This window comes from Monopterus albus, unplaced genomic scaffold (genome assembly GCF_001952655.1).
Source record: "Monopterus albus unplaced genomic scaffold, M_albus_1.0 scaffold209.1, whole genome shotgun sequence".
NCBI classification, from domain to species: Eukaryota; Metazoa; Chordata; class Actinopteri; order Synbranchiformes; family Synbranchidae; genus Monopterus; species Monopterus albus.
This window is the reverse complement of record NW_018128089.1, coordinates 1521768-1538351: the sequence shown is the minus strand read 5'-3', so window position 1 is coordinate 1538351 and position 16584 is coordinate 1521768. Positions and strand designations below refer to the sequence as shown.

Sequence of the window (16584 nt, the reverse complement as noted above, 5' to 3'; positions counted from 1 at the left end):
ACCCTAACAAAGACCCTGAGAGCTGCTCAGTGAGGCGTGGAGGGGCCCCGCTTTGCTCTTAAAGGGCCAACAACTGAACCTGCTGGACCCTCCATCTGTGCATTCAAACACGGGTTTAATGAAAGCTCTCCCTGAGCAAAGCAGGTGGGCCCAGCTGCAGCAGCTTGGATCACCTGCTGCGTCTGCCATGTCTTCACAGTTTCAGCATCAGAGCGTCCGACTGAAGCTCAGAGGTCGTGGCTTTACACTGCAGCACCTTGTTGTAGTCAGTGTGTCAGTGCTGCCTCCTGCTGCCTGCTGTGATTCTGAAGCCACCTGCAACATGTTCTTTTACACTCTCGGGTTGGTTCTCTTCTGAACTTCCACTGACCATCTGAGTGCTACAGTCCAGACGGGAGGTCATCACTGTTCCAGATTCTGATGCATTTATCATCAGGTTATTTTCACCTGAGCACTAACTTTAACCAGCATGCCCCCCAGTCTTCTTAGTGGAGATTATTAGATGTGTGCAGCCTGAAAGAAATTCCTTCAGATGCTGCTCAGGACTTGCCTCACATCTTTGCTTGTCTTTTGGATGAAAAGATCAGATACCATCTAGATTTCAGATAATATTCTCTGAAAACATGAATCTAAAATAAGGCAGTGGAGAGTTTTGTTCCTGCACACAACAACGAGTCCAGTGCTAATTTGTGTTAAAAACAAACAGGTTAGACTAGAGTGAAATTACAGGGCCCAAAGTTCAACAATTCAGTTCACCGCTGAGTGCTGCAACCAAAGGGAGCACACCTGTGATTTCTAATTAAGCCTAAGTGCATGAGCCATGTTAAAGAAGAGCCTGGGAACGCCACAGCTTCCTCAGTTTGTCCTGAGTTGTGTCTGATGCAGTGCACCTCCACATGGCGAGGACGCACACAGAAACCAGGCTGAGAGACCCGACAGAGACGTAGCAGGCAGAAGAGCAGCAGCAGCTGCTGAAACACAGCTGCAGCAGAGGCACGGAGAGAAACGCCGCAGCACACATCACTGTGGAGGGTAAGGGCTTCTTCACGGGACCTGTCTGTGGTGTTTCAGTGATGATCAGTGTGAAGCATGAAGTCAGAAGAAGAAGAGCACTGTTCACAAAGCAGCACCAGACCTGGTGGATGTAGTGAGCACATTGTTCTTCTTGGGTCAGACGGGCCCAGCCTGTTCGGGGTGGACCTGCTTCACAGAGGACGTAGAAGTAGCCTTAACCAACTAGCAGTAAAGTTGGACATGCACATGACGGCAGCAGTAGTATTCCCCACAAACAGCAGTGCAGCACTGACAGGGAGCGGCTCTCTGCTGTACGAGTACTTTTACTTTGGTGGTAATACACAGTACAAGTACAGTTTTGAATGCAGGAATTTTGCTATATTTGTACAGTGTGGTACAATACTGCTAATTTAAGGATCAGAGTACTTCTTCCACTAGTGCAAGAAATATAAAAGAAAATGGAAATACTCCAAGTGAAGTACCTCGACATTATACTCACAGTACTGGCTGGAGTAAATGTATGTGTTTACTTTCCCCTGCTGCTTATAGGCTACTGATTTACAAAACATAAGCAAATACATCATCAGTTACAACTTATTAGAAAGTAGATCAGTTTAAGGAAGCAGCAGGTCACAGAGAGAGTCCCATTTCCTGGAAGTAAAAATACTGTGTGTGTGTGTGTGTGTGTGTGTGTGTGTGGGCAGTTGTCATGGAGCAGGTGCTAGTTGTTGCTGATTTATTTAGAAACGTCTGAAGCTCCCAGTCAGCTGCGAGCGCATGTGTGTGCAAAGACCAGAACCCAGAGCGGGACACTAGAGTACTGGACAGACCTGGACAGGGTCTTTGGAGATACCTGGAGAGTTCTGGAGTGTCTGGGTGACTCCTAGGTGGTTGCACTGAGGACATGAACCGACCCTGATACAGAGGTAAGAGACAATGGTGATCCTCTGATTCTGTGCTGGTCCTGAATGAACCAAAAACCCGGTTCAGGAACTAACAGAGGTTTGGATCTGCACATTTTTACTGATGGAGGTGAAGCCGAATTTCAGCAGAAGTTTCCTCAGCAGCTGTTGGTTGGTCCCCGTTTGTTGCGGAGTCCTCAAACTGGTCGATGGTTGAAACTGTTTCTGGGGTGAGACTGTTCCTCCAGTCTGTGACACAGACCAGCAGGCAGGTCGGTTGTGGTTAGACCTGCACTTTGTGTGGTGAATTCTTCAGTCTGACATGTTGGAAGCAGCTGGGCCTGTTCCTCACTCCATCCTTCCACAACTCCAAGTCTTTGTACTGAGCATGTGCTGAAAGAGAAATGTAAAGAAGAAGCTTTTTGGTTTCAGCTGTAGCTACAGAGCCTAATTCAGGGATAATTTATGGGATTGTACCATATTTATGTTTATAATGTTTGGCACTGGATTGTTCACATTAATTATAAATCATAACCATATTATGATAAAAATGTGTGGGTGGCTGTTGTTTTACACAGTAAAAGACCTTTAGACAGCAGAGCCCCCATTAAAATGTATAAATAATATTTAAGTAATCCATGAATTATTAAACAGCTGCAGGTTGCACCTTTAATCCTCCATAACACAGCGTGCAGCACTCACACTGCAATAGATATGTGGCTGCAAACAAGTGGTAGAGGGAAACATGTAGACACTTACAAAACTCACTTAAATTAATATTCACTGATTTCTGAAATCAAATATATATTATAGTTAGTTGTGGATTAAAACTGCATCTCCCTCTTGCTGTATAAACCACATATGTGTGCATTTATGGCTGCAACTCTGGGGCAGCGGTGTTAAATTTAGACTTTAGACATACACCACCCACTGAGCCCCTCCACCTGTCAAACAGGACTAAAGGTCAGCTGACTGCACAAACACGCAGCATTCGTGTTAAAGGAACAGTTCAACATTTTATTGTTTCTGAGAGTTAAATGTTGAGCCTCATGGCTGTGTGTTCAGTACTGAGGTGGAGTCAGGGCAGGTGTAACTTAATCTTAGTTTAGCATACAGATTGGACACAGAGGGAACAGCTAGAAGTAATTCAGCAGTGTAACCAGAGCAGAGACCAGTGACTGTCACCTCATGACTCACGTGAATCATAGGTAGACGGTGTGCTTATAACTTATCTGTATGTTTTACTTAGATGGTAGGGTCAGTTGCTTTGCATATATCCAATCCAGTGACTAACAGCAACAATGAAGGTGGTGCACTCAGAGGTCTAACACATTGCTCTGTGCAGCGTGAGAGCCTGGTGGAGCAGTGTAACCAGAGCTCGATCAGTGGCTCTGTCCACAGTGACGCTGTTCTCAGCCTATGGAGCTGGTTGCTGTAAACTGGCGGCCTCCCATGTTTCCTGAGGAAGAAACCTGGGTGTTAATAGCTGGTGGACAACAGTGGAGGTCTACAGCACAGAGCGATAAGATGAACTAGGGTCTGGACTCACACATTGCCAGTGCAGCTGTTAAATGTGGAGCTGATGTTAACAACCTTATACTTGTACTGTGAAGTACTTTACATCCTGCTGGGTAGCTGGTGAATTTCCCACCAGGATCAATGGAGTCTAATGATTCTACAGGGTTTGGTTTGATTCATCTGAAGATATCAAATACCTGTAGTGCATTAAAAAGGACAAGGTTTGTCTCTGACATATAGTGAAGTCCAAGGATGAAGTAGCAGCATATGGAATAGTCAGGTACAGTACAAGTAAACGTGCTAGTACTTAAGCACAGTATCACGTACTCTACTTAAATGTAAATGTACTACTTTCTACCACTGATTGTAACCAATGACTAAACAGTGCCAAGGTAAGCCCCGCCCCCTGCCAGCTGCTGTTTGTTCAGCAGAAAAAACCCAAAAGCCAAACAAACAGATGAGAGTTCAGGTTCCAGCACAGAGAAGCCATGACAGACGTTACGATCCTCAGATACTTCTTCCTGAGCTGAAGGCGGAGGCAACTGCAGAAACACAGTGTGCAGCACACATGTCCGTGATGTTTAAGGAAGGAGTCCACGCTCTGTAGTCACTTCATTGATGGTGTTTATTGATGATCGACTGACTGTGCAGGTAGGCCTCAGACTGAAGCTGACAGCCCAAATAACAACTGTTCTGTTGCTGAGAGATGATCGAAGTCATTAAAAGGAATAAGAACAAGGCAGATGATTCTTCAAGCTGCGTTGTCACAATCAAGAAACAGCAGTAAATCATTTGATTTAACAAGAAAATCATAATTTTTTCCACTTTACACACCTGCTGCCCAGCCATTAGTTTCGAAGTCATTAAAAGGAATAAGAACAAGGGAGAGGGGGTTCTGTCACACACTGAAGTGTAGGACAGGTGTCAGTGTTTACCTGCTGGTGGAGTCAGTACACAGTAGAATCCATCCAACAGCCATTTGTCTCTGACAAATCACAACCCAACCGACAGTTGCTGGACTATCTCAGTCTCTGTGTTTGTCTTTCAGACTGGTAGGGGTCTCTGAGAGGCCTGGGTTCAGTCCACCTCGCCCTGCCACCGCACAACACACAGCGTTACCATGGAAAAACTGCATCCACTTGACTCTGCTGCTGCTCCAGCTGAGTTTACCTGAAGGTACAAACAAACAACAAACACATGGCAAAAGGGCACAGGAAACAACCACAGAGAGACTCAAAATTTATTTATAAACCCAGTGAATCTCATCACATATTGAAATCGGAGAGAAGCATATTAAGCAAAGAAAATGCCAGAACTGCAGCAGAAATATAATCAAAATAAACAACAGTGAAAAATGACTGGAAAGGCACAAAAACAAGTAAAAAATTACTGACACTCTAAAGACACAAAACAACTGCAGACAGACCAGGGCCGTGCACAAACACTTTGACGGGCAGGTGGCCCAAGCCGATGAAAGGGCAGCCATCTCACATACAGACATACAAATCAACTGTGAAGTGGCAGAGACGCAAAACGGCTACAAAAAGGGGTTTGTCCATTATAGCAATGCACCAAAACAAGTAGCGCTGAGTAACGCTGGTCCAGGGTTCTGCATTTGTTTCCACTACCGTGCGCCTGCTTTGGAGGTGCATTCTAAATATCTATGGGAGCTAAATATCAGCCCCCCTCAGGAGGTAGTACTAAAATCAAGCACCAGGACTGGGGGGGTGCACACAGAGCAGTTGCCGGTGATTCATTAAATGTCCGCGTCCTCACACCTCAAGTGTTAGTATTACAAGTACCATGTGTAAACACACAGCTGACTGTGTGTGTGAGAGAGGAGCAGACCCTCCCTCCTCTAAACAGAGCCTGACAGAGAGAAACTACAAAACAACGCAGGACAGTCAGCGTCAACCCCAGAGGCTATGCTCGGTGATGGTTAAGGGAAGTACAGGGTTTACCGCTTGTTAGGTTCCCATAGTGGAAACACAGCAATAATGACAAAGCAATTATAAAGTAAAATTACAAGGAGACACAAAGCAGTTCATAAAATGCAAAGGGCTCCAAACAGATGAAAAATGAGCTTAAAGAGTCAAATGACTACAAAAAACTCAAAAGTACCAACAAAGATGCAAAACCACATGAGACAAGTCGGGATGAGGTTGTGAGCAGCTCCCTGAGGTTGGTGCTCTCTTTACTGTCCTTCAACATGCCACTCTGATGTTTGCATCTTTCTCTCTGCAGTCAGAGCTTCCTGTCGTATCCTGAGGTGCAACTCGGATTTTGTGGCTGCCAAGCTGGACTTGGGCAGTAGTGGTGGCGGAGAGGGAGGAGCAGCAGGTGGAGCTGCTCTCAGCAGGGAGGCGGTGAACACAGGGTACTGCAGCGCCCTGCGCTCCTATGCCATGTGCACAAAGCGGATGGCGCGACCGTGTCGTGGTGACCTAGCATACCACTCTGCGGTTCAGGGCATTGAAGACCTGCTGATCCAGTACCGCTGCCCCCGGGCGGGGCCAACGGCCCAGCCCCGGCCCCTGCCTCAGGATACACTGTCAGGAGATGCCTGCCTCTACGAGAGGAGCTTCTTCAGCCGAGAGGGCCGGACACCAGAGTACCTGCACTGCAGCGTGTTCGGAGACCCGCACGTCCGAACCTTTAACGACAACTTCCAGACGTGTGCCGTGCAGGGGGCATGGCCTGTCATAGACAACGAGTACCTATACATACAGGCCACCAGCTCGCCAAGCACAGGGGGGTCATACAGCACAACGCTCACCAAGGTGGGTCCCTGGTCCCTGAGTTCTGATGTTCAAGTTGCAGCAGCACAGCAGTCGCTGGCAGCATGTCTTTTGCTGTCCTGCACTGTGAAACAGATGCTGTGATTTCCCATAATGTCTCATCTGTGAAATGTTTTGTGTTGCTTGGTTTTGGCTTTTCTTTCATTGCAACATCCTAAAGCTGCACAAAAGTCTGAAAACATGGCAGGAGGCATATATGTGTTTGTGGGGAATACACCAAACGGGCAGTTTGACTCGGGTATCCAGCTCCTGTGGCGCATCCATGGGAGAACAGAAACACCGCTGTCGCTGCCAGTGTTCAGGGTTCCAGAATTGACTGAACCAATAAACTGAGCCTGATTTCAGACTCTGGTTCTGTTTTCCTGTGTCTTCACAGATCACCATCATCTTTAAGAACACACGTCAGTGCACTGACCAGCAGCTGTACCAGGCCGAGCTTCATAACGTTCCCGCTGCCTTTGCTGATGGCTCAGTGTCGAGTGGCGAGCGCAGAGGTCATCACAGCCTGACAGTCTGGACTCAGAGTCCCGGCCGACATGCCGAGATCCGAGCGGCTCACATCGGCACACTGCTGGTGGTGCGTCAGAGTGGCCGATCACTCAGCCTGTCGGTCCGCTCGCCACGCAGCATTGTGGAGGCCTTTGGCCCCGAGCAGGACCTGCAGCTGTGTGTGTGGGGCTGCCCCCCCTCTCAGAGAGTCAACACACTCCACCCTGTGCCACCTGACTCCATGCCATCCGCTGCTGTCAGCACCCACGCTCACTGTGCCGCACTGCTTCCTGTCCAAGACGTCTACTACCAGGCCTGTGTGTTTGACCTGATCACCAGTGGAGACGTGAATTCCAGCACAGCTGCCGTCAGTGCACTGCAGGATGCTCGAAACATGATCTCTGACCGAGAGAGGGTTCACCTAAAACCATTCGCCTCAGCCGAACGCCTCCAAGCTCGGCTGGACCTGCTGCTGCTGCTGCTCAGTATGCTGGGAACTATAAGCAGAGCCTGAAGCAGTAACCTTACAGTACTGTGAAGAAGTCTTAGGCCACCATTACTTTTGCCCTTTTAGTAAGGTTATAATGCTAATTTATATTTATTTATCAGTTTCTTTATTGAGATGTAACCAGAAAATAAGGAAACATGTCCATAAATTAAATAACACAAACTATTCAGAACCAAATGACTTCTACAGTCCAAAGTCAGTATTTAGTGTGACCTCCCTTTGCACTTAGCACAGTTCGAGTTCTTCTGGGGAGACTGTCTGGTGCTGCGTTTCCACTATGGGCCACCCATGAGCTGTAAAACCGGTACTTCATCCCACATAACGTGAACCGTCCTGCTTTGGTTTGCCATTGTATTTTCTCTGTCGGCCTCTGTTTAGAGGGGAGGGGGCTGCTGAGCAGTTGGAGAACAGAGACCGTGAAGGATTACTCCACAGTGCACCAATCAGCCAGTAACAGAGGCTGTACGAGCAGCTGTTGAACAAGCAGAACACAGACTTGCAGAAATGTGCCATCTTCACCATGGTCTTCACTGAAGTCCCTGTTTTACCCATAAACCAATAAGTGAAGTCCTGGTTTCACCTTTAAAGCAGTGTAAGCCCCTCTTTACACAGCCTGCTTATAATGCTAATGCTTGAGGTATGAAGACGTGGACATTTAACAGATCGCCAGCGACACCCCCTCCTCGCGTTCCTGGTACTTTATTTTAGTACTACCTCTTGAGGGGTGCTGAAACTTAGCTCCCAGAATGCACCTGCAAAGTGGGCGTACCGTAGTGAAAACAAAGACGGAACCTGTGATGAGCCTCACTCGGCTCAGCACGTTTCACTAGGTTCCTATAATGGAAAAGCCCTTTTGAAGTGTTGAAGCCATGACAGAACCTCCACCGTGGCTGCTACACTCACACTTCTCACATGTTGTTGATGACTGGACCTGAACATTTCAGAGTGCGACTCATCGCTCCATAATCCCTGATTCCACTGACCTTCACTCCAGTCTCTGTGAGCGTTTGCATTTCTCAGCCTTTCCTCCTACAAAGGCTGTTCCTGATCAGGCTTCTTCATACTGTGGAAGGACTGACTTGACGTCCAGATGCAGCTTCCAGATGCTGCTTCAGGTCCCTGCTGGGATTCTTCTGGTCTCTCTGAGAAAAAACTCAGAGAAACATCTCATCAGACTCTGACAGTTTCCTCAGTCTCTGCTCCCGTTTTTATCCTCGACCTCTCCGGATTATTCATGTTTCTTCAGAACAGTTTGAACACCACATCCTGAGGATCCATTTTGTTTGCTGATATTTTTGTGTTTTTCAAGGATATGTACATACTTGCTATATAATCATAACATTGCTAAAACAACACATCTAATGGTGGCCTAAGACTTTTGCACATTACGGTACATGTGATGGAGTCGATGTGAGAAAGCCACAGCTGAGGAGGACCTCACTCACCTGAGGTCATGTGACTCATTTAATAAACTGCAGCAACATGAAGTCCTGATGTGAGTATGTTGGGATGAAGCTGACCCCCCCTCCCACCAAGTCTCACTGAGCCGGGTGGGGTGGTGGTGGGGGGCGGGTGCAGCTCCAGTTCAACGTGGAACACAATAATCAAGAACACATGATAATAAACTGTAGAAATGGGTCAAAGAGAGAAAACACAGCAGCTGATGGTGTTAGCAAATGCAAACAGATCCATCCAACTGTGAGCATTTTAAACTTGTCCAGGTCAAAGTGAATGAAAAGTCCTGAATTCATGATGAAGTAAACGCCTTCACGTTCAAATAGCAGCCAAACTCATTGATTAAAACAGAGTGTTGCCTTTTTTTTTTTTTTTTTTACCTGTTTGTTCTAACTGCTCCAATACTGGCTATAATCCAGCAGCGTGTGACATCTTTGGATTTCTGCTGCAGCCTCCATTGACTGTCCACTGCCTCACAGCGAGCTGGCACACAGTGCCTCCCACAGCTCGAAAGCTGTTTTTCATTTGTACTGTTGCACAAGAAGCAGTTACAGTAAAGTGATTAGGTGTAATTAGTCACTTTTGTCACTGGAAATAGAGTGAGCCATGAGCTGCAGGTAACTCATGATGATGACAGGAAGCAGCTAGTTTGTTGCCAGGAGGAGGTGGGGTCACACTCCTGACACGTGGCCGGATGGGGGTGATAATATTGTGAACATGTGTTCACTGCCAGAGCGAAGAGGAGAGGAGTTACACCCAAAGTCAGATGGTCGTTTATAATCATGGGACATATTGAACAGTGTGTGGGTTATTTTTCTAACAGAAGACCAGTTATCATCACAGGGTGTCCCCATGTTATTCTGAGCTGCAGTGATGAGCCTGTTAAAACATGAACAGTCAGAAATTGATGCACTTGCCAAATGTAGCCTATTAAATAACCATGAGACTGATGCCCTTTCATTCTCATCAGTTACTGTCATAATTAAGAGTATTCAGATTATGAATGGCACTTATTTTGTGCTCAAGGTTAAGAACATTTACGCAGATATTAGCCAATGAGGCCCAGTGATGCTGCTGCAGTTTCAGCCAGTTTTAATTCTGAAGTTGGGAAGTAATGCAGTTAAAACTCGGTTTCAATTTAATTTTATTTGCACAGCATCAAATTACAACAAAAGCTGTCTCAGGACATTTTACAAAGTGAGGTCGAGACTATTATCATTATTATAGAGGGGAACCCGATAAATCCCCTTTGAGCAACAGAGAATAACAGAAGAGAAACAGTGTTCTGATCAACCCGGCCAGGATACACAAACACAGACTGGGGCGTAAAGCAAGGGGGAGCAGTTCACACTGGGCTGCACAAATGTGAGCAGCAGCTCATGGTGTTGCATGCTCCAACACACCAACTCAAACTTCCAGTGAAGAGTAGAAAAGCACAGAAAATGCTGATGCAGTGTTTCTTCAGTCTGATGAAATGTTTCCTGCAGAAACAAGGAAACTCAAGCGAAAGGGTTAATGAGGTGTTTCTCTGTGATTCCTAAGAGGCCGAGTGTCAGTATGTCAGAGTCACACTGGTGAAATGCGGAGTTAAACAGAAATCTGACTAATGAGTTGGATGACTGAGTGAGTCTCATGTCATCACGTCTGGTGATGAAACATGTAGAAATGCATGGATGTGAAATATCCTCTGAGCTCCTGTTCAGATCCATCCCTCTCTGCGCTTCCTGTGTCTCTGAGGAACGAGAGAGTGACAAATGCCAGCACCGAACAGCCACCTGGCCCTGTCGCAGGTAAACACACACCTGTGCCATGTGACAAATGCAAAAACACATCATATAATCAACAAACAAAGCAAAACAAGTACAACAAAATGAACAAAATCAAAAGCCTGAAGTAAAACAAACAGGAAAACCAAGCAAATTAATAAATGAACCAAAAAAAGAGCCGAACAGAGTAAAATACATCTCAGCAAAAGCATGAAAGGAACCAATGTAATGTGTCACGGTGAGTAATGCTTAATGAGTCCATTAATGGGTTAATATAGAGAATAGTTACAGAGACATACAGTTTGACCAGGATCAGTGTCTTCTGAGTGAAACCATTACATATGTCTGCAGGTCCTGATGCGCTTCCACTGGACTCACCTTGTTTTTCTACAAATACAAAGGAATAATCCTAAATTCAGTTTTGGCTTTTCTGAAATCCTACAGGAGTAATGTGAGGAAGAGAACTTCCTTTTAATAATTAGATAAATTCTTTGCGTTTGACATATTATTTTTACCCAGTGACACTTTCTAATTTATTCTTAAAGTTTTTGTTGTTGTTATTCTTAATGTTTATTTTCCAGCTCCCTCAGTGTGATCCCAACACTAATCTTACACAAAATAGAAGCTGCAAAATAAGCGAGAAGAAACATCATACCTGTTTCTAAACATACCAGTACAACCGGTGACACTTGAGGAGCTAAATACAAAAAATAAACAGAAATGTTTTGGTTGATATTAAAATGCATAACCTTGTCTTAATAAATCTAAATGTCATGAACTCATATCCACAAATGCAAATTTATTATTGAAAAATCTCAGTCTCTTTTTTTTTCTCAGTACTTGTATTGTGTATTTATGATGTACTGATACACACATGAACACTGTGGTGTGTTGTGCACATGACATGCGCAGCCACAGTCTGAACCTTTAGAAACCAGTGCAGTGTGAAGCCTACAGCTCGGCCTGGCCTGGCTCCTGGTAGGCCTGGTTGTGGTTCTAGTCCTCATGGTGAAAACCCAAGTTTGTGTTCTCAGGGTAGCATTCTGGGTAGTTGGGGTCTAAATAAGCATCATCAGGCATCTGCTCTGAGGAGTCCAGGTCTTCATCAGGGGCGTGGTCAAGGCCAGCCAGGCGATTGCTTTTCTTCAAAGAGGCTTTTCTGCCGAATGCTTGGTACAGGTACACTGCTACAGCAACCTGCACCACCTGGAGAGAGACAGGGAAAGTGGCAGCAGCTGGAGTTTAGTAAACTGAATGTGTCAGTGTGAAGACATTGAACGATCAAATATTAAAGTCCTGTTAGCGCCCCCTAGAGGCTGCTGTGCTCATGGAGTCATTAAAATGTACTGCTTTGCCTATTTTCTTTCAAGACAGATTGTGGTTTTCTTACCTGGATCAATATGAGACTGAGGTCCATGCCGATGACTGTTAGGCCGTTCTCCTGCAGCCAATCACTGAGTTTCTGTTGGCAGCCCTGCAGCAATAAACACACGCTATGCTGACAAAGCACAGACACAGCAACACCATATAACGCACAATATAACATAAAAGACTGAAACGTAATTACACATATTGAAACATGACACAAGACATTCTGAAGGCTAACACCCAAAATAAAAACTGGAGAATTAAAACCTATACAACAAAAAACATGACATAACATATATAGCATGACTAATATAGTAGCAAATGTAACAAACTGAAACCACCACACCACACACACTGCCATAGCATGGCCTAACGCAGTAACACTGTAACACACACAACCTAATATCATCTCCTCTGCACTTGCACTCTATTCATGTTAATCAGGGGAAGGTGGATGTTAAGGTCCACTTTCTGTATGGAACTGCAGCATGGCATCATGCACACTACAGCACCTCCGTATACGAGCTGTTTCCTTGTTTGTACAGCGGCTCAGTGAAGTTCACAAGCTCGGAGCACCAGGACAAGGTCATGCTGGGACGATTCCTGATGAAACAGGAACAGGGAAGTATGTTGAGATCGGTCAGGTTCAGACTCTGGATGTAAGAGTTCTTCAGCCAATCAGAAGGCCCTGTCCTGCCACAGCACTGCCCCTGTGAGCAGTCAATCAGACATAATCCTACAGTAAATATATCAGTGATCCTGGTAGTTGAGCAGTCAAGCACAAAGGTAGACAAACTTAATAGAGGTTTTTTATTTTGGCGAGGAGCAGGAGTTTGTCCAGGAATAAGATTATGTCAGAACACCAGTGACTCACGTAGCGCTGCACCCGGTCCAACAGTCTGTCCGTACTGTTTCCTCCGTAATCAAAGATGATCTGATCCACCACTTCACCCAGAGTTTGTTCAATCTGACACAACAACAACACAATGATCTCATGCTGCTCTGTTATTGTGTCATTAAATGTTACAAACATACAGCGTGTGTTCAGCTCAGGACAGAAGCACTACAGAGGGGTCATGTGCTAACGCTCACAATGACAACACTAACATGCTGACACATCCATTATGTTTCTGTACAACGGGCACAATTGTTATGACACTGACACCGCCAGGTGCTGCTGGTGTGTGTTGCCCATCACTGTTCCTCACAGTTATCTTTTACAAGTTCTTCCCACTAAAAATACATCTCACCTTGTTCCTGTTTATGAGCAGCAGCAGTGCAACGAACAGTTGACCCAGGATCAGGACAATGAGGGCGCCCAGGTACTGAGGAGGAAGAGCAGACTTAATTTAAGGGGTATGTAAAATCAGGTGTTACAGGTGTTGTGGTTGTTATGGTGTTACAGGTGCGTTACAGGTTGTGGCTCACCACCAGCAGCAGGAACCTGTGCTTTCCCTCAGCTCCTACACATCCAACAACACTGACCACCATCACCACTCCACCAATCACCAGCAGCGTGAATGCCACTGTACACAGCTCCTCTAAATGCACACAGAAACACACACATAATACAAATACACACACAGTGCTTTATCCACCACTGGAACGTAAAGAGCCGTAACCTGATGTTTGCTATACGGGGAACTTGAAGGGCCAGTGTGGTCTGTTCTATTTGGGTTTTGCACCTGTGTCGGCCCCTGTTTACATGAGGGTAGGCAGAGCTCCTCTGTAGATAGCTGAACAAGTATAGGTTCACACACTGTGCAAGTAACACTATATTTGAAAGGTGAGAGGTAAAGACACTGCAGTTTAACCAGTGATGGGCAGCTAGTTTAACAGTTTGCCTCTTGTTTCCAGCCTTTGTGCTAAGCTGAAATGTGTAAACTGAGATGAAGCAGTGTTACCGGATGAGAGGAAGGCCAGGAGATTTTCTGTGTCAAACAGGATCCAGATTGCACAGCCAGCGACACTCAGACCCAGAACCTGCGATTAGAGGTCAGAGGTCAGAAGTCAGACACACTTTCTGTATTCACCATTACAGTGGTTTTTAGCAGCAGGTTTTCTTTTTTGTTGTTGTTGTTTGCTGCAGAAACACATATGTTTGTCTCAGACCAGCAGAGTAACTGTTTCAAATTCTGAATTATAACTGTTTATATATATGTGCATTTGTCTTTACCTCACCTGTTGTGCTTTGTTGTGTTCAACTGATGAAGTTTACACTTAGTGGGAACTGTATTTGCATTAGCAGATCTTGGATTTGGTTTCCCTCAAGTTTGGTAAAATACCTTAATTCCTGATAGATGTCAATTTCATTCAGACTCAACAAACAACAGTAAGAAGAACACACACTGATACGACAAAATATATACAACAAAATATCTTCTGATGTCTTTCACAGTTATTAGCATTAATAAGAAACATAAATGTTAAGCTGAGATATTTCTTGATTTTTATCTTTGAAGAGCTGCATGTCAGAAATACAGGAAACTGATCTAGGTCTCAAACAGATATGCTGTTGCTTATCAGTAATATTATGTTTTCACTTGGTTGATGAGTTGGTTGTTTGTTTGTCTAGAGCTTTTGGTCTGTTTCAGTGCCCACCAGAGCCATAATAAAATAATAGTTCATTCAACTGCTTTTCTTATAGTTGGGCATGACAGCGTGAAGCTGTTGGTTGTAACATCCAACAGTTTCTCTGAGCAGACGGTGAGAGTTAACATGAATCTACAGTATTGGCTACCGACAAGGAAACGTTTGATTTTGCTGTTTAACATTATTTTAATGTTATTTCACACAGTTTAACAAGTTAAGTCTCCTCACCAGGAAGATGGAGTTAAAAACTGCAGAGCAGAACTTCAGCAGCTGAATCTTCAATTGCAGCTTCATTTCACAACAACAGCAACAACAACCAGCGACAGATTCACGGTTTGTTCAGTACAACTTCTTCTGTGTCATCTAAAAAGTCTGAGCTGCAAAAACACCTGAGTTCAGAGTCCACTTCCTCATTGTCTGTAAACTTTAAACTGATCTGAACGTCTCTATGGACACACACATACACACACATTGTGTGCGTCATGTCTCTTCAGTTTGATGAAACCACCCAGTCCTGTGTTTAAAAACCTATTTTATATCAATAAAATTAAGCTAATATATCAGAAGTGCTCATTATCTATGTTGTGTTGAGTGGTTTAATCTACAGCATAATTTTTAACAAGGCCATCGTGTGTGTAGCGTTGCTGTCCTGGGAGAACTGTCACTCTCAAAACTCATCATGAGCTCACAAAGATCATTTATTTAGTGGCTGTATTTTTGGACTAAAAGATTAATCAGCTCCTGTGTGCAGTGTCCCCATGGATGTCCAGACAACTGTCACTGGATCACTGTGAGGCTGAAGGAAACCTAAACACAGGGGCATTTTCAGGCAGGTTCTGCAGCCTCTTCTCCTCTGGTTTCTAAGTGGACCTGTGGAGGTTTGTTCTAGGTGAACATCAGAGATGACGAGAGCCTCAGCAAGTGGATGTCACACTGAACCACATCACCATGTGTTTCATGTTTGTCTGTCTGTCTGTCTGTTAAGTTACCAGTGGGAGGCGCTGTTTGTCCTTAGCACTGCAGCACAAACTGAATCAAGCAGGTAGGAGCCAGTATTTTTAATTTTGTGACTCCTGTTGCCAATGTTTCTGTATTATTTGTTGTTATTGTGAAAAGAGAGACAAAAGGATTCGTCTGTCATGGTCTGATGTTAAACACGACAACACAGAGAGAAGTACAGCACCACACCTTAAAGAAAATATGCTGAAAGGAATTTTTCCTTTATCTGTGTTTTCACTAAAACTCAAGGATCTTTGGAAGACCTTGAAGGTCCCATGGAGGGTCCTCAGACCTCCGTGTGGGAACCTAATGGGAAACACAAACAGTCAGTGTGACCTTTGACCCTGAATTAATGACAAAGATGTTGCAAATTGAGACTCAGAGGTCACAGTTCGGCCTTGTTCCCATGTCCCTGCAACATGTTTTTACTGCCGGGCAGACAGCCAATCAGCTTCAGATGTCTGGCCTGGTTGCCATGGTGACACCTGGTCTCAAGGACCCAAACAGACAGGGCTCAGACTTCCTGCTTTTATTAGTCTCAGTCTAAAGCTGCCGAAAATTCACTGACTTCATGATATCACCAGGACATGTGTGACATCACCAGGACAGTTTACATAGATCTTAGGCTCTTGATGGGCCCCAGACAAGTGCATGTAGTGCTGCCTACATCCTACTTCTGTCCAGACAGACAAGAAGAAGAAGAAGGACAACGTGTGGAGTATCTTTGTTCACACAGCGACCATGCAAGAGGCTGCTCCTCTCTGTTGTTCATAAACATAGGAATAAAAAGGATTTATCAGACTTTTTTGGAACTTCATGTAAGAGTCATGTTGGTAAAAAAGAAAAAAAGTGTGGAGGATGTTTGATTACAGAAGGATGTAGCAGTGTCCCGTGAGGCCAGTCGCTTTGTTGACACAGAACAAGACATTTCAGTGACTTGTCACTTAATTTGACTCTGAACAAAAAAAAACACAATAATCAATAACCCCCACCCCCACCCCAATCCACTGATCACCAGTAAAACCAGGAAACCTCGTAACAGGTTCTAACATTAACAACTGTTGCGACAAGAAAGACAATGTGAACACTGATGTTTTTCAAACCAGTTAAACTCCTGTTATCACCTTAAACTGAGTCTGTCTCCTAAACTGTGATGGTTGGCCTTGTGGAGACCT

General features: G+C 44.9%; 2 protein-coding genes across 2 annotated transcripts; one reads left to right on the top strand and one right to left on the bottom strand.

Annotated features, from left to right (window-relative positions):
- Positions 1 to 4549: 4549 nt before the first annotated feature.
- Positions 4550 to 8106, top strand: hjv (hemojuvelin BMP co-receptor; the record flags this gene model as incomplete). The annotated part of the gene is made up of 3 exons (XM_020618806.1): positions 4550 to 4610; positions 5679 to 6214; positions 6609 to 8106. Coding segments are annotated over 3 exons (1224 nt in total), but the record flags the coding sequence as incomplete, so codon positions are not given.
- A 3340-nt stretch (positions 8107 to 11446) lies between these two features.
- Positions 11447 to 14704, bottom strand: LOC109970861 (CD82 antigen). The gene is made up of 8 exons (XM_020618712.1): positions 14639 to 14704; positions 13723 to 13801; positions 13247 to 13359; positions 13069 to 13143; positions 12693 to 12785; positions 12331 to 12528; positions 11841 to 11924; positions 11447 to 11656 (listed from the first exon to the last, which is right to left on the bottom strand). The coding sequence occupies exons 1-8, from the start codon at positions 14702 to 14704 to the stop codon at positions 11447 to 11449; spliced, it is 918 nt and encodes a 305-aa protein (XP_020474368.1).
- Positions 14705 to 16584: the final 1880 nt, after the last annotated feature.